The following is a 22227-nucleotide window of genomic DNA, read 5'->3' as shown; positions in this document are numbered from 1 at the left end:
GAGCCATACTCAACACAGTCTATTCTATTAAGCTGAATACACCCATCAGATAAAAATCAAGATGCAGTACATAAAGATGCTGTATACATGCAAAAGATCAGTATCTGTAAAAGATCAGTTCCTGCATCTTTTGCAGGAACTGATCTTTTGCAGATACTGATCTTTTGCATGTGTGCAGCATCTTTATGTACTGCATCTTGCAAAGATTTTTATCTGATGGGGGTGCTCAGCTTAATAGAATAGACTGTGTTAAGGGGCCCATACACCTAACGATTTTCCCGCTGATATACAGCAGATTCGATCACTGTGATCAAATCTGCTGTGAAATCGTTGCACAAACGCAAACGATTGATTTTCATGCGAAATCAATAGTTCCCGTCGATTCCCGTCGAGCCATCCGTGCGGAAGATTTTTCTCAATCGCCGGCAGGTCGGGAGTGCATCGATAGCGGCGTTCGAATGTCCGATGACCGACGCAATACAGCTGCAATACATTACCTGACCCGGCCGGTGCGTATCCCCACTGTCACCACTGCTCCGTCTCCGTGCTGGGCTCCGAGTCCAGCAGGCTTCTCTTCTTCCTGTCCCGGCGGGAAGTTTAAACAGTAGAGAATTGAACTTTATCCCAATCAGTAGCTGATACCCCCTTTTACATGAGAAATATATTGCTTTTCACAAACAGACCATCAGGGGGCGCTGTATGACTGATTTTGTGCTGAAACCCCTTCCACAAGAAGCTCTGGGACCGCTGTACTTTTGGCAGTTTGTTACAATGTAACAAGGTTCACAGACAGGAATTAGCTGTTTACAGCTGTCTCTAACAGCCAAAACAGCTAGGAGCAGCTACATAACCTGCCCACAGTAAACATGTCACCATGTAATACATGTCAGAATGTAAATTGGGGAGAGGAAAGATTTTAAAGATTTTACAATGAGCAAACACTGACTAAATCATTTATACATAATTATTGTAAAAATGAAGCACTTTTATTACATTATTTTCACTGGAGTTCCTCTTTAAGTGTTCTCATACTACATGGAAGGTGGTACATTTGATCTGTGATCTTTCATTTTCCAAAGACTTTTATCTTAAGTGTGTACTGTAGCTTTAATGTAGCAAACACTTTCACCCGGCATAAATGGGTCGGGATGAGCTGTAAAGGCAAAGTAAAAGGTTTTTATACTGCTGATTACTTAACACATGCAGTGTGATTATGAAAGGTGACAGCAGTGTCACAGGTTCATATAAAGATCATTCTTTATACTGGTCACATGGGCTGAGTGGTTCAGGCAGACACACGCTGCAGAGCGGTACACCGAATTCATTTCCTGAAATGGTTCATCTGACCATTCTTCTCATCCAGGGGCCTAGAAAACAGACACAAGGTGATTCTTTAGCTAAATAACTTATATTGTCAGATTCTGCAGATATGTACAGGAAATTGGCATCAAAAATAAATTCTCTGATAAAATGCTTAGATTAAAGGATACCCGAGGTGACATGTGCAGGGACGGACCTAGACCAAATTGCGCCTGGGGCAAGGTCAGGTTTTGGCGCCTAAACTGCCATTCCCATCCAGTTTTGGCGCCTAAGGTCAGGTTTTGGTGCCTAAAGGTCAGGTTTTGGCGCCTAAACTGCCTTTCCCTATCCAGTTTTGGCGCCTTTTTAAGAATTCAACAAACTGCGCCTAGGGCAAGAGACCCGCTCGCCCCCCCCTAGATCCGTCCCTGGACATGTGACATGATGAGATAGGCATGTGTATATACAGTGCCTAGCACACTAATAACTAGGATGTGTTCCGTTTTTTTTCTCTGCCTGAAAGAGTTAAATATCAAGCGTGCAAGTGACCCAGTTGGGACTGGGTCGGACTATTGTGTAACCGTCACTGATGAGGAATTACAGCCACAAAACACTTTCCTTGCAGAAAATGGCTTCTCGGATCAGAAAAGAGATAAAAAGGGTCAATAGTTCATAGATTTGAGCTCTGGCATGCTTAAATTAAGCAGAGGCAATGAAACAGTAAACTCTTAAAAAATACATTTAAATATAAAATTAAATTGTGGGTTATATATAAAAAAGACATTTTTGGAGGAGGAGGAGGATAGAAATAATTGTTCATCTCATCAGTTTATTTTCATCTTGTGTTTCCTTTAAGCATAAGGGCCTGTTTCCACTACAAGCAGATTGGATGCAGAAAAGCTGACTCCAATGAAAGCCTATGGGTCTGTTTCCACTAAACGCGATCTTTCTGATGCAGATTTTCCCATAGGCATTCATTGGGGTCAGTTTTTTCTGCATCTATTCTGCATCCAATCTGCATATAGTGGAAACAGGCCCTTAGGGTCCTTTCACACTGAGGCCCATATGCAATTCACTTTTTCTCCTGAGATTTCTCCTAGGAGATCAATTTTTATCTTCGATTTAAAATAACTTTTTGGCATTTTACAATTGAAAAAATACCAAAAAGTAGGTAAAACAATACTGTAAAAATGATTTGGGGTATTTGTTTGCTTGCTGTCAGTTTAAAAGGCATTTTATTTACACATTGTGAAAATATCACCTAGGAGAAAACGGAGGTGAAAAAGTGAATTGCATACTGTATGGGCCTCACCATATGCAATTCACTTTTTCACCTCAGTTTTCTCCTAGGTGATATTTTTTAACTTGTCAATAAAATGCCTTTTAAGCCCCCAGAAAGCAAGAAAATACTCAAAATAATGTTGATATTACGTTTTCGCCTACTTATTGGTACTTTTTAGTGGAAAAGTGTTGGAAAATGATTTTAAATCGAAGATGAAAAATTATCTCCTAGGAGAAATCTCAGGTGAAAAAGTGAATTGCATATGGCCCTGAATCTGTTAATACACAACATTTGGCTCAATTTTTACTTTCTAAGGAAGAAAATCAGGGGCTTAGCAATAGCCATAGTAACTGCTATGGGGCCCTGGAGAGGAGGGGGCACGGGTGGTACTTGATGCGTTCACTTTGTTTCTCTACCCTCTGACTCTGTCTCAGTGCCCATGGACTATACACAGTGTACATTGCATGGAAATGGAAATTGCCCGGTCAACTCATATCCAAAGAGTAGGGGCAGGTGGCGTTGCTCAAGAGTGCCTAGTTCTGATGGCAGGCCCAGATTTACATCACAGGAGCCTATAGGCACATGTGTCCTGGCATCCTAGACTTCGCCCTCCATGGACCTACAAATCCCTTCCAAATAGCACTGCACATGTGCTGGCAGGCCCAGCTGTCACTTCTCCCTTAATCTCTTTGCCCAGGCTAGGTAGCTGCATGTGCCATTTAGTATTAGGTAGCCAGAGGTACCCTCAGTATTAAGTAGATAGAGGTTAGCCAAAGTATTAGGTAGCTAGAGGTGCCCCCAGTTATAGGGAGATCTTGTCAGTGGAATGCTGAGAGCTGGGTGAGTATCCTCTCATTTACATTCCACTCAGGACTCTGCATAGTGAACGAGAGAGGGAGGCACTAGGGGAGGGGAGTGAGCCGCCTTTCCATCATCAGGCGCCTGTAGGCAAGTGCCTATAGTGCCTTATGGTAAATCCAGCCCTGTCTGATGGCCCCATAAAAATGTTGCTATGGGGCCCCATAGCAAATCTAAAGCGTCCTGTAAACTAAAAATCCCCCAACGAGCTCACCATTACTAATGGGAAACTGTCAGATTGTGAAGAAGTGAAACTGAACAGTTTACTTGTCTTGTGACCACATGAGAATGTCTTACCTAGAAAACAATAAACCACAGTTCACCTTTAGACTGTGTGTGGCCAGAAAGTTGTTTTGCTGCTATTACCAGTGACATCAGTAACACCCTCCTTCTATTCTTCACACTGACCATCAGTGGAACAGAGCTAATTACAGATCATCGATGGAAAAAGCTACATAGCAATGGCCTGTTGTGAGACAACCATACAGCACAACAGCAGCTTCAACAGAACTACAGTCACAAATCACTCTCCAAGAAACAATTCATGTGCTTATTTCATTACTTTCCTTTAAAAGCCAGTGGCCTAGCAATAGGGGATGTAGAGGTAGTGACCGCACCAGGGCCCCTGGACCAGAGGGGCCCACTAAGGGTTTCCCCTTTCCCACGAGTGTTACCTTTTTTGGAATAGATCATCAGGGACGCCTGTATGGCTGATATTGTGATTAAACCCCTCCCACAGTGTGATGTCAGGGCCTGAACGTTCCCTGTCTGTGAACCTTGTTGCATTGTGGGAAATAACAGCTGTTTCCAACTGCCAAGCAAGCAATATCTCCCTGTGTGCATTTGTACATATAAAGCTATATATTTATATATATTAAAAAAAAACTTCTAGCCTATCATGTTTTTAGTAGGTGTGTTTATAGATAACGGCAGTTGGTTCTGCTTCTTTTTTTTCATATCTGAAAGCAGCAAAGATGATTACCTTCAGGGTCTCTGTGGATCAAACAACATGTATTGATTTATTTTTGTCCCCCTACTATCTTTTGGTAAATTTCCTCTTAAACAAACTGCAAAAAGACCATCTATAAACTGTACCAATTACATACTCACTTGTGTTTACATCGGCATCTCCTTCTCCTTGTGCCTAAAAGAGATAAAAACAAATATACACATTGTATATTGTACTTCCTTAAAATGGTGCATTTAGCTAAAACTAACTTGCTGCTTTGTCCCTATGACCTCTTTTCCATGGGCAGCTGAACTGCGCGCTTGTTGGGCAGTATAGCCTCCCAGCTGACTGCCACAAGCACCTTTCAGCTACAATTACATACAGCTGAATGGTAGTGTTTGGTAATACCACAGTTAATACGCAGTGGCATTACCCAGTTGCCCAAAAAAATCTCACGTCTCCTATAGAACTTATTAGATTGGACTGATCCCTAGGATCTCAGTAGGAGGCACTATTGTGCCCCATTTCCTAGGTTGAACGGTATGGACATTGGAATTTCGCTGTTCAATATATATATGCGTAGGATGTGTATCCACGTTTGATATTATTCTTTTTTTTTTTTTTTTGTATTTGTTCTGCTATCTCTAGCTTGTTGTTGTATTTGCCTTATTGTACAATAAAGCTCTTCATAATAAGAAAAAAAATAAAAAAAATCTCACGTCTCATCTGAAGATGGGCCGTGCTCAGATGCTACTCCATTGGATGTTGCCTGTCCATCACCTGAATGCTAGCAAGTGCCGAGTCAGCGAACAGCGGTTAATTCATCACCTTTAGAGATGAAACTCAAAAAATTAGAATATCGAGCAAAAGTCCATTTATTCAAGTAATTTAACTTAACCACTTAATCCTGTCTAGATGACTATTGTCGTCTAGATAGGAACCGCTCTATTCTATCAGGACACGTTTTTGCATCCAGTGTTGCTGCAACACGGGCACTGCTTGCTTACAGCGGGATTAAAATAGCAGTGATTGGTGAATTTAATCAATTAATTGAAGTGCCTGTAATTAATGGACATAACCCCATTCAAGGGCCCTGTTTATTCGTAATAATGAAAGTAAAAACAACCATAAAAAAAAAAAATCAAACACTTCCTGGTAAGGATAGTGTGTATAGTGACATCTAGTGGTGAAAAAATAAAAGTGCAGTCAGCTCCTATCTGCCTGGCTAACATCACAGGAGGAGACAGTTTTACTGCTTGAAAAGCCGTTAGCAACCCGCAGTGCAGTCTAATAATTTAAGCCAGCAGATATGAGCTGGAGCTGCTCTCCGTAGGAAGAGCTGTCACATTCACACTACCATGAATGTGTAAACAGCAGGGTGATTTATTTTTTAAAGCGGTATTGTCACCATAAAAATCAAATTTCATTTTATTAAGTGATAAATATGCTAACCCTGCATTCAAAACTTGCAAAACTTTTTCTGCTGTTATGGTTTGGAGTTATCACATACTTTAGGAGCACTGGCCCTTTAGTAGTCAGTGCCAAACAGTTGAATGCTGGGAGTTATTTTTATCTATAATATATTCCTCCTCTTCCATTTATTTCCCTGCCTAGCTGCTTATCAGAAACACCCTCTGATCACTTGTGTTTACAAGCAAGGCTGAGGTGACTCAGTGATTGGGGGAGTAAATTAAAAAAAAAGGCAGTGCAGTTCCTAGTATACCCCTCAGTGGGAGTTTCTGAAGACTCTGGGAGGAGGACAGCTAATGAATACACAATGAGCAGGAGAAGGGAGGGGGAAACAAGAGTCAGGGAGGATATGATGTCAGCATTAGCTTGGCAAAATGGCCACTGCCTAGAATAGGATTTTCTGCTTTTCATTTACAAAATTCACAGGAATCATTACATGGATAGCACAAGAAATCTGTTATGTAAGTAGAAGTCGTATTTATCTACTTATATATGCATTTTTTATTTCTAGGTTAGCATGGGTGTCGCTTGTTCTTGAATAAATTTTTAACCCTTCACTATCCCTTCTACTAGCATTCTTTCCAGAATAAATTTTTTTTTTTTTTTTTTTAGAAATTTCGTGATAGTGGTCCTTTACAACAAAAAAAAGCATAAATAGTTGCCTTAGGGACTCAGATTTTTTAATATGTATGTCACGAGGGTATATTACTGTTGATTAGCAAATAAAGGCTTATATTTATTGATCGGGTACAAAAAATGAAAACAGAAAAAAATAAACATTAACCACTTCCCAACTGAGGGGTTTTACCCCCTGACCACCAGAGCAATTTTCACCTGTCAGCGCTCCTTCCATTCATTCGTCTATAACTTTATCATTACTTATCGCAATGAAATAAACTATATCTTGTTTTTTTCGCCACCAATTAGGCTTTCTTTAGGTGGGACATTATGCCAAGAATTATTTTATTCTAAATGTGTTTTAATGGGAAAATAGGAAAAAATGTGGGAAAAAAATTATTGTTTTTCAGTTTTTGGCCTTTATAGTTTTTAAATAATGCATGCTACTGTAATTAAAACCCATGAAATGTATTTGCCCTTTTGTCCCGGTTATAAAACCATTTAAATTATGTCCCTATCACAATGTTTGGCGCCAAATTTTAATTGGAAATAAAGGTGCATTTTTTTCAGTTTTGTGTCCATCCCTAATTACAAGCCCATAGTTTATAAAGTAACAGTGTTATACCCTCTTGACATAAATATTTAAAAAGTTCAGTCCCTAAGGTAACTATTTATGTATTTTTTTTTTAATTGTAATTTTTTTTTTTTTTTTTAATTATAAGAAAAAAAATTGGGCAGTGTGGGAGGTAAAGGGTTAATTTTGTGTGTTAAACTAGTTTATTTCTATGTAAAAAATGCTTTGGATGTAGTTTTACTATTTGGCCACAAGATGGCCACAATAACATTTTGTTTATGCGACCTGCAAGCGTCAGGAAGGACGCTTGCAGGAAGTAGAAAGAGGCTGAAAACTTTTTTTTTCCCACAATGGTCGCGCTGCTCAGCCGAGCGGCAGCGGATCATTGCGGGGCTGAGATCAACGAACGGGAATGGATTTTCCCGTTCATTGATCTCCGGGCGAGCGGGCGGCGGCGTGTTTACTAGCGGCGGGCGGCGTGTTTACGAGCAAGAGCGCGGACAGCGGCGGGAGCGCGGAAAGTACGTATTTCTCCGTCCCTGGGGGTTAAAGGATGGAAAAAGGGACAGAGAAATATGTACGTGCGGGGGTAAAGTGGTTAAGGCTGGTTTCACACCAGGACGTTGCGTTTTAGGGGACGTTATGGTCGCATAACGTGCCCCTAACGCAACGCCTGGTGCTCTCTGATGTGGACGTCAGAGTGAGCCGCGTTGTGCAGCTCACTCTGGCGTCCGTGATGCGTACTCTTGGACGCATGCGGCATCACGTGGTCCCGCCCGGCCAATCGCCGCACAGAGTGGCGGCTCCAGGAAGTAAACACTGCACGTCACTGAGTGCAGTTAATATTAATTAGCCATGTGCCTGGCCGCTCTCCGCTCCTCCCCAACATTACTGCGCATGTGCAAGCAGTCTAACGCGGCTCTGCCGCTTATAAAGTACTGCATGCAGTACGTTCTGTTATGGCGCAGCGTTACTGTGTAACGCAACGTGGGCACTGTGAACAGCCCATTGATTTTTCATTGCTGTGCGGTGGGGTGCATTACAGGCTGCTCTAACGTGCGCCTGTAACGTCCCACTGTGAAACCAGCCTTATTTCCAAATAATATATTGTCGCCATACATTGTACTATGAACATAATTTAAATGTTTTGGAAACTGGGACTAACGGGCAAATAAAATGGGTGGGGTTTATTTATAGTAGCATTGCTAATTTTAAAACTATAGGGGATGGAATTGGAGAAATAGTGTATTTTTTCATTTTTTTCTTATTTAGCCCTATAAACCGCATAGAAAATAAAGTAATTACTGAAAACAACTTGCAGGTCGCATACACAAAATGTTACTGTGGCTATCTTGCGGCCAAATAGTAAAACTACACCCTAAAGCATTTTTCACATACAAATGAAAACAAAAGTTTGCTTTCCTAAAACAGAAAGAATTTGCGATAATTCAGGTTGGAGTGAGCTTGAGATGTCTCCCAGGGCATCACTGCTGAATATATGCAAATTAACCATTCTACCCTTAGAAGCTAAACACACCTCCAGAACCGCTGGAATGCAATGATGTGTCAGCTTGTTCATATGTACAGAGCCATAATAATCCAACATGCATACAGACTGTTTCGGATTTTTTGATTCTCATCAGTGCATGGCATGGATTAATTTGGCTCTATGGAGCATGGCTTGTAAATCCGAGAGGCACAGGCTAACCAGCAAGCTCATGGTGACTCAGAACTTATTGGGGTGTGTAAGGGACTACAATGGTCCTAAAAGCCCCCTTACTAAGATGTTAAGAAAAACAAAAGTTTGCTTTCCTAAAACAGAAAGAATTTGCGATAATTCAGGTTGGAGTGAGCTCGAGATGTCTCCCAGGCACCACTGCTGAATATATGCAAATTAACCATTGTACCCTTAGAAGCTAAACACACCTCCAGAACCGCGTGAATGCAATGATGTGTCAGCTTGTTAATATGTACAGAGCCATAATAATCCAACATGCATACAGACTGTTTCAGATTGTTTGATCCTCATCAGTGCATGGCATGGATTAATTCACATACAAATACTGTACATTACTTTTACACAAAAAATTTACTCCTTACCTCCCACACTCCCCAAATTTTTTTTTTGTAATTAAAAAAAAAATAAAAAAATGTACAATTAAAAAAAATACATAAATAGTTACCTTAGGGACTGAACTTTTTAAATATTTATGTCAGGAGGGTACAACACTGTTACTTTATAAACTATGGGCTTGTAATTAGGGATGGACGCAAAACTGAAAAAAAAAATGCACCTTTATTTCCAAATAAAATATTGGCGCCAAACATTGTGATAGGGACATAATTAAAACGGTTTTATAACCGGGACAAATGGGCAAATACATTTCATGGGTTTTAATTACAGTAGCATGCATTATTTAAAAACTATAATGGCCAAAAACTGAAAAATAATGAATTTTTTCCCACATTTTTCCAATTTTCCCATTAAAACATATTTAGAATAAAATAATTCCTGGCATAATGTCCCACCTAAAGAAAGCCTAATTGGTGGCGGAAAAAACAAGATATAGTTCATTTCATTGTGATAAGTACTGATAAAGTTATAGAAGAATGAATGGAAGGAGCGCTGAAAGGTGAAAATTGCTTGGTGCTCAAGGGGTAAAACCCCTCAGTGGTAAAGTGGTTAAAGAAAACCTGTACTGAAAAAAAGTTCCCCTGGGGGGTACTCACTTCAGTAGGGGGAAGCCTCTGGACCCTATCGAGGCTTCCCCCGTCCTCCTGTGTCCCACGGCGGTTTCGCTGCAGCCCCCAGAACGCACAGGCGACAAATCCAACAGCCTGTGCAATATTTACCTTTTCTGGCTCCAGCAGGGGCGCTGTTGCGGCTCTTCTGATGGAGATAGGCGAAAATAGCTGATCTCTGTTGGGACCAGGAGACTTGCGCCTGCGCAGTAGAGCGGCCCAACGGAGATCGCCTATTTTCGCCTATCTCCGTGGGAAGTGCGGATACTGTGTCTGCGCTGGAGTCCGAGAGGTAAATATTTACATCGCCGCCGCTCCGGGAGGATTTTCGCCGCCGCCGCCGTGGGACCGAGGAGGACGGGGAAAGCCTCGATAGGATCTGGAAGCTTCCCCCACACTTCTGTTCCCCGCTTCTGTTCTCCATGTACACCAATAACTGCACTTCCGCCTCGGACTCCATCAAGGTCATCAAATTTGCTGACGACACAACAATCATCGGTCTCATCGGCGGAAACGGAGAGCGGGAATACCACAGGGAGATAAAGAGAATCTGCAAGTGGTGCGAGAACAACAACCTGGTCCTCAATGCAACAAAGACTGTTGAGCTGATTGTTGACTTCAGGAGGAACCCTCCCTCCCACCCACCAGTCTACATAGGCGAGACCGAAGTCTCCAGAGTATCATCGGTCCGGTTCCTTGGCACAACCCTATCCACCGATCTAAGGTGGGAACAGAACACCATCAAAATTCAGAAGAAGGCACAGCAGAGGCTATTTTTCCTGCGCCAACTTAAAAAATTTGGCATGCCTCGGGAGCTGCTGACCAGCTTCTACACGGCTACCACGGAGTCTATACTTTGCTCCTCAGTTATCGTCTGGTACGCCCGCGCAACGGCCAGTGACAGGCATAAACTGCAAAGAATCATTAGGGAAGCGGAAAGGATCATCGGATCGCCCCTGCCACCTCTCGATCTCCTCCACGCGGCTAGGATGAGGAAGAGGGCCACCAGGATCTCCCACGACCCCGCCCACCCTGGCAGCCGCTTCTTCGAGCCCCTCCCATCCGGCCGCCGCTTCCGAACTATCCCATCCAAGACCACCAGGCGCAGGAACTCTTTCTTCCCCCAGGCAGTTCTGCTGCTCAACAACACCGACCCCTGACTCTTCCGTCCTAGCCTGAATCCAGCATACTTGCCTCAGTGTTGCTCTTCCGCCTTCTCGTCTGCATTTCTAACACACAATATCTCAGAGATGCTATCGTACTGTTATGCTGCTAGTATGTGAAACTGTAGCCGCTAATGTATTGTAAATGCTATTAGTATGTGTAATTTGTCACCGTGTATATGTAAAATGTACGTGTCCAAGCCGTGTGTATCACAAGCAATTCCGAGTATGGCACCACCGTACTTGGCGAATAAATCCATCTTGTATCTTGTATCTTGTATGTGAGTACCCCTCAGGAGAGTTTTTTTCATTACAGATTTTCTTTAAATTGTATTTTATCAGATCCCTGAGACATGAAACCACAGGCAGGCTACAATTCGTGCCGCCCTCCCCCAACCAAAGCTGTATTTGTGGTGTCTCCCTTAGTCTTCAGACTCATCCGCCAGGGGTCATTATTAGAGTGGCAATTCTTATCCCCGGACCTAGAACAAAGGATGCCACAACACCGTCTAATCTGCCGGATGGGGCGTACTCCGGGATTGGACACGGGTAAGTAATTGAGGCCCTCCACAGTTCTAGGCATCTCTGCGGTCACAGGTAGTGTTGGGCGAACATCTAGATGTTCGGGTTCGGGCCGAACAGGCCGAACATGGCCGCGATGTTCGGGTGTTCGACCCGAACTCCGAACATAATGGAAGTCAATGGGGACCCGAACTTTTGTGCTTTGTAAAGCCTCCTTACATGCTACATACCCCAAATTTACAGGGTATGTGCACCTTGGGAGTGGGTACAAGAGGAAATTTTTTTTTAGCAAAAAGAGCTTATAGTTTTTGAGAAAATCGATTTTAAAGTTTCAAAGGGAAAACTGTCTTTTAAATGCGGGAAATGTCTGTTTTCTTTGCACAGGTAACATGCTTTTTGTCGGCATGCAGTCATAAATGTAATACATATAAGAGGTTCCAGGAAAAGGGACCGGTAACGCTAACCCAGCAGCAGCACACGTGATGGAACAGGAGGAGGGTGGCGCAGGAGGAGAAGGCCACGCTTTGAGACACACCAACCCAGGCCTTGCATGAGGACAAGAAGCGTGCGGATAGCAATTTGCATTTTGTCGCCATGCAGTCATAAATGTAATACAGATGAGAGGTTCAATAAACAGGGACCGGAAACGCTAACCCATCACAGATGTTCATTGTTCATGTTACTTGGTTGGGGTCCGGGAGTGTTGCGTAGTCGTTTCCAATCCAGGATTGATTCATTTTAATTTGAGTCAGACGGTCTGCATTTTCTGTGGAGAGGCAGATACGCCGCCGATCTGTGACGATGCCTCCGGCAGCACTGAAACAGCGTTCCGACATAACGCTGGCTGCCGGGCAAGCCAGCACCTCTATTGCGTACATTGCCAGTTTGCGCCAGGTGTCTAGCTTCGATACCCAATAGTTGAAGGGTGCAGATGGATTGTTCAACACAGCTACGCCATCTGACATGTAGTCCTTGACCATCTTCTCCAGGCGATCGGTGTTGGAGGTGGATCTGCACGCTTGCTGTTCTGTGTGCTGCTGCATGGGTGTCAGAAAATTTTCCCACTCCAAGGACACTGCCGATACCATTCCCTTTTGGGCACTAGCTGCGGCTTGTGTTGTTTGCTGCCCTCCTGGTCGTCCTGGGTTTGCGGAAGTCAGTCTGTCGGCGTACAACTGGCTAGAGGAGGGGGAGGATGTCAATCTCCTCTCTAAAGTCTCCACAAGGGCCTGCTGGTATTCTTCCATTTTGACCTGTCTGGCTCTTTCTTCAAGCAGTTTTGGAACATTGTGTTTGTACCGTGGATCCAGAAGGGTATAAACCCAGTAATTGGTGTTGTCCAGAATGCGCACAATGCGTGGGTCGCGTTCAATGCAGTCCTAGGCCGAAGAGGTCATAGCCTAGGGTCACAAAACCTGATTATTTGGGCAATTTCAATGGTGGCGAGTCTGACGTACATAAATCGCAGCAATGGCCGTTAGCAACGTCTGAATCTCACGAAATGCCTCATGCATTTAGAAGACATATTGTTAGACTTGGGCTCCAAAGATGGGTTCCCTACATCTCTGCAAACCAGAGTTACAGGGCTCCAAATTTGGTAAAATCCCCCATAGGCTTTCATTGGGCCTCCTATTTACAGTTCCAAAATCTCACATCTTTTCAAAGGGCAATTACTCAGCAGTGGCAAATTTTCTAGCATTGTAGGGACCCTTAGGGGGAACATGACTGGTGAGTTTCGGGCCCCTAGGCCAAAGAGGTCATAGCCTAGGGTCACAAAAACCTGTTTATTTGGGCTATTTCAATGGTAGTGATGGTGACGTACATAAATCGCAGCAATGGCCGTTAGCAAAGTCTGAATCTCACGAAATGTCTCATGCAGGTAGAAGACATATTGTTAGACTTGGATTCCAAAGATGGGGTCCCTACATCTCTGCAAACCAGAGTTACAGGGGTCCAAAATTGGTAAAATCCCCCATAGGATTTCATTGCCTCCCTATTTCACTTTCCAAAATCTCACATCTTTTCAAAGGGCAATGGCTCAGCAGTACCAAATTTTCTAGCATTGTAGGGACCCTTAGGGGGAACATGACTGGTGAGTTTCGGGCCCCTAGGCCGAAGAGGTCATAGCCTAGGGTCACAAAAACCTGTTTATTTGGGCTATTTCAATGGTAGTGATGGTGGCGTACATAAATCTCAGCCATGGCCGTTAGCAAAGTCTGAATCTCACGAAATGTCTCATGCAGGTGGAAGACATATTGTTAGACTTGGATTCCAAAGATGGGGCCCCTACATCTCTGCAAACCAGAGTTACAGGGGTCCAAAATTGGTAAAATCCCCCATAGGATTTCATTGCCTCCCTATTTCACGTACCAAAATCTCACATCTTTTCAAAGGGCAATGGCTCAGCAGTACCAAATTTTCTAGCATTGTAGGGACCCTTAGGGGGAACATGACTGGTGAGTTTCGGGCCCCTAGGCCGAAGAGGTCATAGCCTAGGGTCACAAAAACCTGTTTATTTGGGCTATTTCAATGGTAGTGATGGTGGCGTACATAAATCTCAGCCATGGCCGTTAGCAACGTCTGAATCTCACGAAATGTCTCATGCAGGTAGAAGACATATTGTTAGACTTGGATTCCAAAGATGGGGTCCCTACATCTCTGCAAACCAGAGTTACAGGGGTCCAAAATTGGTAAAATCCCCCATAGGCTTTCATTGGGCCTCCTATTTACCGTTCCAAAATCTCACACCATTTCAAAGGGCAATGGCTCAGCAGTGGCAAAACTCACCAGTCATGATCCCCCTAAGGGTCCCTACTATGCTAGAAAATTTGGTACTGCTGAGCCATTGCCCTTTGAAAAGATGTGAGATTTTGGAAAGTGAAATAGGGAGGCAATGAAATCCTATGGGGGATTTTACCAATTTTGGACCCCTGTAACTCTGGTTTGCAGAGATGTAGGGACCCCATCTTTGGAATCCAAGTCTAACAATATGTCTTCTACCTGCATGAGACATTTCATGAGATTCAGACTTTGCTAACGGCCATTGCTGAGATTTATGTACGCCACCATCACTACCATTGAAATAGACCAAATAAACAGGTTTTTGTGACCCTAGGCTATGACCTCTTCAGCCTAGGGGCCCGAAACTCACCAGTCATGTTCCCCCTAAGGGTCCCTACAATGCTAGAAAATTTGGTACTGCTGAGCCATTGCCCTTTGAAAAGATGTGAGATTTTGGAAAGTGAAATAGGGAGGCAATGAAATCCTATGGGGGATTTTACCAATTTTGGACCCCTGTAACTCTGGTTTGCAGAGATGTAGGGACCCCATCTTTGGAATCCAAGTCTAACAATATGTCTTCTACCTGCATGAGACATTTCGTGAGATTCAGACTTTGCTAACGGCCATTGCTGCGATTTATGTACGTCACCATCACTACCATTGAAATAGCCCAAATAAACAGGTTTTTGTGACCCTAGGCTATGACCTCTTCGGCCTAGGGGCCCGAAACTCACCAGTCATGTTCCCCCTAAGGGTCCCTACAATGCTAGAAAATGTGGTACTGCTGAGCCATTGCCCTTTGAAAAGATGTGAGATTTTGGAAAGTGAAATAGGGAGGCAATGAAATCCTATGGGGGATTTTACCAATTTTGGACCCCTGTAACTCTGGTTTGCAGAGATGTAGGGACCCCATCTTTGGAATCCAAGTCTAACAATATGTCTTCTACCTGCATGAGACATTTCGTGAGATTCAGACTTTGCTAACGGCCATTGCTGCGATTTATGTACGTCACCATCACTACCATTGAAATAGCCCAAATAAACAGGTTTTTGTGACCCTAGGCTATGACCTCTTTGGCCTAGGGGCCCGAAACTCACCAGTCATGTTCCCCCTAAGGGTCCCTACAATGCTAGAAAATTTGCCACTGCTGAGTAATTGCCCTTTGAAAAGATGTGAGATTTTGGAACTGTAAATAGGAGGCCCAATGAAAGCCTATGGGGGATTTTACCAAATTTGGAGCCCTGTAACTCTGGTTTGCAGAGATGTAGGGAACCCATCTTTGGAGCCCAAGTCTAACAATATGTCTTCTACCTGCATGAGACATTTCGTGAGATTCAGACGTTGCTAACGGCCATTGCTGCGATTTATGTACGTCAGACTCGCCACCATTGAAATTGCCCAAATAAACAGGTTTTGTCACCCTAGGCTATGACCTCTTCGGCCTAGGACTGCATTGAACGCGACCCACGCATTGTGCGCATTCTGGACAACACCAATTACTGGGTTTATACCCTTCTGGATCCACGGTACAAACACAATGTTCCAAAACTGCTTGAAGAAAGAGCCAGACAGGTCAAAATGGAAGAATACCAGCAGGCCCTTGTGGAGACTTTAGAGAGGAGATTGACATCCTCCCCCTCCTCTAGCCAGTTGTACGCCGACAGACTGACTTCCGCAAACCCAGGACGACCAGGAGGGCAGCAAACAACACAAGCCGCAGCTAGTGCCCAAAAGGGAATGGTATCGGCAGTGTCCTTGGAGTGGGAAAATTTTCTGACACCCATGCAGAACAGAACAGCAAGCGTGCAGATCCACCTCCAACACCGATCGCCTGGAGAAGATGGTCAAGGACTACATGTCAGATGGCGTAGCTGTGTTGAACAATCCATCTGCACCCTTCAACTATTGGGTATCGAAGCTAGACACCTGGCGCAAACTGGCAATGTACGCAATAGAGGTGCTGGCTTGCCCGGCAGCCAGCGTTATGTCGGAACGCTGTTTCAGTGCTGCCGGAGGCATCGTCACAGATCGGCGGCGTATCCGCCTCTCCACAGAAAATGCAGACCGTCTGACTCAAATTAAAATGAATCAATCCTGGATTGGAAACGACAACGCAACACTCCCGGACCCCAACCAAGTAACATGAACAATGAACATCTGTGATGGGTTAGCGTTTCCGGTCCCTGTTTATTGAACCTCTCATCTGTATTACATTTATGACTGCATGGCGACAAAATGCAAATTGCTATCCGCACGCTTCTTGTCCTCATGCAAGGCCTGGGTTGTTGTGTCTCAAAGCGTGGCCTTCTCCTCCTGCGCCACCCTCCTCCTGTTCCATCACGTGTGCTGCTGCTGGGTTAGCGTTACCGGTCCCTTTTCCTGGAACCTCTTATATGTATTACATTTATGACTGCATGCCGACAAAAAGCATGTTACCTGTGCAAAGAAAACAGACATTTCCCGCATTTAAAAGACAGTTTTCCCTTTGAAACTTTAAAATCGATTTTCTCAAAAACTATAAGCTCTTTTTGCTAAAAAATTTTTCCTCTTGTACCCACTCCCAAGGTGCACATACCCTATAAATTTGGGGTATGTAGCATATAAGGAGGCTTTACAAAGCATGAAAGTTCTGGTCTCCATTGACTTCCATTATGTTCGGAGTTCGGCCATGTTCGGCCCGAACCCGAACATCTAGATGTTCGCCCAACACTACACGTGACCCGTTCGGCCAATCACAGCGCTAGCCGAACGTTCGGGTAACGTTCGGCCATGCGCTCTTAGTTCGGCCATATGGCCGAACAGTTTGGCCGAACACCATCAGGTGTTCGGCCGAACCCGAACATCACCCGAACAGGGTGATGTTCTGCAGAACCCGAACAGTGGCGAACACTGTTCGCCCAACACTAGTCACAGGCACTGCTGTAGTTATGTTTCTGAATAGGCTTTGTTAGATGCATTCATATGCATAGGTTTACTATAGGAGCTAATGAGTTTGGTATCACTAGACCAGCCTTTCTCAACCAGGGTTCCTTGAGAACATTGCAGGAGTTCTCTGGCATTTTTCCTCTTTGAGGTGAGCTGCCTCAGCTGGCTGGTTCTGAATGTTTCAGAATGATGTCCCTAGCTTCTCAATGTCCTCATTAGAAACATGGAATGTGGACTGTTACAATAATACAATGTTTAACCTCACCCACTTTTAATGACCAATCCTAATAAAAAATAAATTACCTCTACCTCCAGTAATCCCGGGGTTCCCTGAGATCTCAAAATTATTGGAAGGGGTTCCTCCAGGGTAAAAAGTATGAGAAAGGCTGCACTAGATGATAGTATTAATATTGGTGATTTGATATTACCAGTATAATGATATTATTCACGTACTGCTGCTTCAAATATGTCTCCTAATACTGTCTCTATACTGTACCACAACTTCTACTCTAACCTACTTCTACACTATGTCCATGTAATTAAGGTACTGGGAAATTTGGGCACAAGTTGAAGCTGAAAAATGGCTCACCCTGCTCCTGCAAAAGTCCCTGCAGCCCTAATTACTATTCCTCCTCCAGGCCATCTTGGACTCTTGGGTAAGGCGTAATTGCTGGCAGGCGAATTAAAAGGGCACTACGGCGAAACATTTTAAAATTTAAAATATGTGCAAACAGAGAGAAATAAGAAGTACGTTTTTTTCCAGAGTAAAATGAGCCATAAATTACTTTTCTCTTATATTCCTGTCACTTACAGTAGGCAGTAGAAATCTGACATAAGTGACAGGTTTTGGACTAGTCCTTCATAGAGGATTCTCAGCAGTGCAGTTTCTAGGCTAAAATGCACCCAGGGCGAGTGTGTAAAAATTGCGCCCCCCCCCCCCCCCAAGCAAGGTATGGGTGCCCGCAGTATAGGTTAGCCAGGTCTAGTTGCACTTAGTATAGGTCCCCCCAGTATAGGTAGCCAAGAATAGGTATCCCAGTATAGGTAGCCAGGCATAGGTGAGCCAGTATAGTTGCCCCCGCTATAGGTTAGCCAGGTAGGTGCCTCCAGTATAGGTAGCCAGTATAGTTGCCCCCAGTATAGGTTAGATAGGCAGGCGCCCCCGGTATAAGTTAGTTAGGTAGGTGCCCCAGTACAGGTTAGCTAGGTGGGTGCCTCTAATATAGGTAGCCAGAATAGTTGCCCCCAGCATAGGTTAGATAGGTAGGTTCCCCCCAGTATAGGTTAGATGGGTAGCTGCCCCCCAGTATAGGTTAGATTAGGTAGGTGCCCCCCAGTATAGGTTAGATTAGGTAGCTGCTCCCCAGTATAGGTTAGATTAGGTAGCTGCCCCCCAGCGTGGGTTAGATTAAGTAGGTGCCCCCCAGTGTAGGTTAGATTAGGTAGGTTCCCCCCAGTATAGGTTAGATAGGTAGGTGCCCCCCAGCGTAGGTGAGATTAGGTAGCTGCCCCCCAGTATAGGTTAGATTAGGTAGCTGCCCCCCAGCATACGTTAGATTAGGTAGCTGCCCCCCAGCATACGTTAGATTAGGTAGCTGCCCCCCAGTATAGGTTAGATTAGGTAGCTGCCCCCCAGGGTAGGTTAGATTAAGTAGGTGCCCCCCAGTGTAGGTTAGATTAGGTAGGTGCCCCCCAGTGTAGGTTAGATTAGGTAGCTGCCCCCCAGTATAGGTTAGATTAGGTAGCTGCCCCCCAGCGTAGGTTAGATTAAGTAGGTGCCCCCCAGTGTAGGTTAGATTAGGTAGGTGCCCCCCAGCGTAGGTTAGATTAGGTAGCTGCCCCCCAGTATAGGTTAGATTAGGTTGGTGCCCCCCAGGGTAGGTTACATTAGGTAGGTGCCCCCAGGGTAGGTTAGATTAGGTAGGTGCCCCCCAGTATAGGATAGATAGGTAGGTGCCCCCCAGCGTAGGTTAGATTAGGTAGCTGCCCCCCTCCCTTCCAGTATAGGCTAGATTAGACAGGTGCCCCCCAGTATAGGTTAGATAGGTAGCTGCCCCCCAGGGTAGGTTAGATTAGGTAGGTGCCCCCCAGTATAGGATAGATAGGTAGGTGCCCCCCAGCGTAGGTTAGATAGGTAGCTGTCCCCCATAATGGAGGGGGGAGCCGGAGCCGCGGGGAGGGCAACCCGACCTCTCCCTCCCTCTCCCCGGGCCGCCCTCCGTGCTCCCCCCTCAGATGTAGAGCGCAGCAGCAGCAGCCAGGGAGGAAGCGCTGTAAACAACATACCTCCCTGCGTTCCAAGTGCTGCTCTCTCGCCGCCGGTCTCTTCCTCTCTGCCTATACGATGATGCACACGCTGGTTCCTGTTAGCCGGAACTAGTGTGTGCATCATCGTATAGGCGGCAGAGAGGAAGAGACCGGCGGCGAGAGAGCAGCGCTTGGAACGCAGGGAGGTATGTTGTTTACAGCGCTTCCTCCCTGGTTGCTGCTGCTGCTGCTGCTGCGCTCTGCATCTGAGGGGGGAGCACGGAGGGCGGCCCAGGAGAGGGAGGGAGAGGTCGGGCTGCCCTCCCAGCGGCTCCGGCTCCCCCCTCCATTTCAGCGCCCACCTCCCAACAGCGCCCTGGGCGGCGGCACGGCGCTAAAAACGGGCCTGATTCTCAGCAAGGCTTTTATTCTTTATAAAGATATTCCCTAAAAAGGATTTCAACAATGATGCTGGCCAGCCTCCCTGCTCGCTACATGGTTTTTTGGCAGTTGGACAGAGCAACTGCCATTCACTAAGTGCTTTTGAAAATAAATATATCCCTGAGAATCCTATAAAGAGATGGACTAGTCCAAAACCTGTCACTTATGTCAGATTTCTACAACCTACTGTAAGCAGTGGCGGCGCCAGGGGGGTGCTTTGGGGTGCTGAAGCACCCCCTAAAATTCTCCAAACACCCCTAAAGCACCCCCCAGCGTGAACTGACTTTCGGCGTCTAATAGACGCCATGTCAGTTCACCGGCAGCTGCAGCCCGCAACTCCGGCAGCGGCAGAGAAGGGCTACGGTAAAATGGCATCCGAAGCCCTGCTCTGGAGACTGAGTCTGCAGTGCAGGGCTTCGGGTGCCATTTTCCATAGCCCTGCTCTCAGTGCAGGAGTTTTAGTTGCTGGCTGCAGAGGATCCTGGGAGCTGCGCGCCAGACGGAGGCCAGGACAGGAGGTCTGCTGCTGCAGGTGAGTAAATGTTTTTTTTTTTTTAATTTATATTAGCAGGTGTATGTTCTGGTCAGGACTGCCACATGATTGCACGTATTTTCTGGTCAAATCTGCCACATGATTGCATGTATTTTCTGGTCAAATCTGCCACATGATTGCACGTATTTTCTGGTCAAATCTGCCACATGATTGCATGTATTTTCTGGTCAAATCTGCCACATGATTGCATGTATTTTCTGGTCAAATCTGCCACATGATTGCATATATTTTCTGGTAAAATCTGCCACATGATTGCACGTATTTTCTGGTCAAATCTGCCACATGATTGCACGTATTTTCTGGTCAAATCTGCCGACATGATTGCACGTATTTTCTGGTCAAATCTTCCACATGATTGCATGTATTTTCTGGTCAAATCTTCCACATGATTGCATGTATTTTCTGGTCAAATCTGACGACATGATTGCACGTATTTTCTGGTCAAATCTGCCACATGGTTGAACGTGTTTTCTGGGCAAATCTGCCACATGATTGAACGTGTTTTTTGGTCAAATCTGCTGACATGATTGAACGTATTTTCTTGGCAAATCTGCTCACCTTATGTGTATTTTCTTGAGAAAACCTGCACAATTATGTAAGGGTTGGGTAGGAGGCGCCCGGTTCAGGGAATGTCACAATATAGGATGCTTGTAACACTGTAATGGTTGGTTAGTCCATTCACTACCACATATGAAATTACAAATATGGAATAATAAAATTGTCCTACCTCACAGGTGTTTGGCAGGACATAAAGGCTCATAGGAGTCACGATCAAATATTCGAAATTTTTTTATTTTTACAAATGGTGCACTTCGACAACGCGTTTCTCGGCCTAAAGCCGCTTCTTCAGGTCAATAAAAAGTGCCTTTTAGCTGCATCGGTAACGCATCCGGGCGCCAAGCAGTGGCGGCGCCAGGGGGGTGCTTTGGGGTGCTGAAGCACCCCCTAAAATTCTCCAAACACCCCTAAAGCACCCCCCAGCGTGAACTGACTTTCGGCGTCTAATAGACGCCATGTCAGTTCACCGGCAGCTGCAGCCCGCAACTCCGGCAGCGGCAGAGAAGGGCTACGGTAAAATGGCATCCGAAGCCCTGCTCTGGAGACTGAGTCTGCAGTGCAGGGCTTCGGGTGCCATTTTCCATAGCCCTGCTCTCAGTGCAGGAGTTTTAGTTGCTGGCTGCAGAGGATCCTGGGAGCTGCGCGCCAGACGGAGGCCAGGACAGGAGGTCTGCTGCTGCAGGTGAGTAAATGTTTTTTTTTTTAATTTATATTAGCAGGTGTATGTTCTGGTCAGGACTGCCACATGATTGCACGTATTTTCTGGTCAAATCTGCCACATGATTGCATGTATTTTCTGGTCAAATCTGCCACATGATTGCACGTATTTTCTGGTCAAATCTGCCACATGATTGCATGTATTTTCTGGTCAAATCTGCCACATGATTGCATGTATTTTCTGGTCAAATCTGCCACATGATTGCATGTATTTTCTGGTAAAATCTGCCACATGATTGCACGTATTTTCTGGTCAAATCTGCCACATGATTGCACGTATTTTCTGGTCAAATCTGCCGACATGATTGCACGTATTTTCTGGTCAAATCTTCCACATGATTGCATGTATTTTCTGGTCAAATCTTCCACATGATTGCATGTATTTTCTGGTCAAATCTGACGACATGATTGCACGTATTTTCTGGTCAAATCTGCCACATGGTTGAACGTGTTTTCTGGGCAAATCTGCCACATGATTGAACGTGTTTTTTGGTCAAATCTGCTGACATGATTGAACGTATTTTCTT

At 44.9% G+C, this 22227-nt stretch overlaps 1 protein-coding gene across 2 annotated transcripts in view; it reads right to left on the bottom strand.

The window, feature by feature from the left end:
• Window positions 1-217: 217 nt before the first annotated feature.
• The window catches only part of CD8A (CD8 subunit alpha), an 84367-nt gene continuing 62357 nt past the window's right edge, over window positions 218-22227 (bottom strand). Inside the window, exons 5-6 of one of the 2 annotated variants that reach the window (XM_068275231.1) lie at window positions 4550-4583; window positions 218-1367 (exon numbers count right to left, since the gene is read on the bottom strand). In XM_068275231.1, coding sequence (XP_068131332.1) covers window positions 1322-1367; window positions 4550-4583 — 80 coding nt within the window. In that variant the 3' untranslated portion in view covers window positions 218-1321. The remainder of the gene's footprint in view (window positions 1368-4549; window positions 4584-22227) is intronic. The other variant, XM_068275247.1, reaches the window with a different exon arrangement.

This window comes from Hyperolius riggenbachi, chromosome 1, assembly GCF_040937935.1.
Source record: "Hyperolius riggenbachi isolate aHypRig1 chromosome 1, aHypRig1.pri, whole genome shotgun sequence".
Classification (NCBI taxonomy): Eukaryota; Metazoa; Chordata; class Amphibia; order Anura; family Hyperoliidae; genus Hyperolius; species Hyperolius riggenbachi.
Note: the sequence above shows the minus strand (reverse complement) of the source record. Positions and strands in the feature narration are given on the sequence as shown.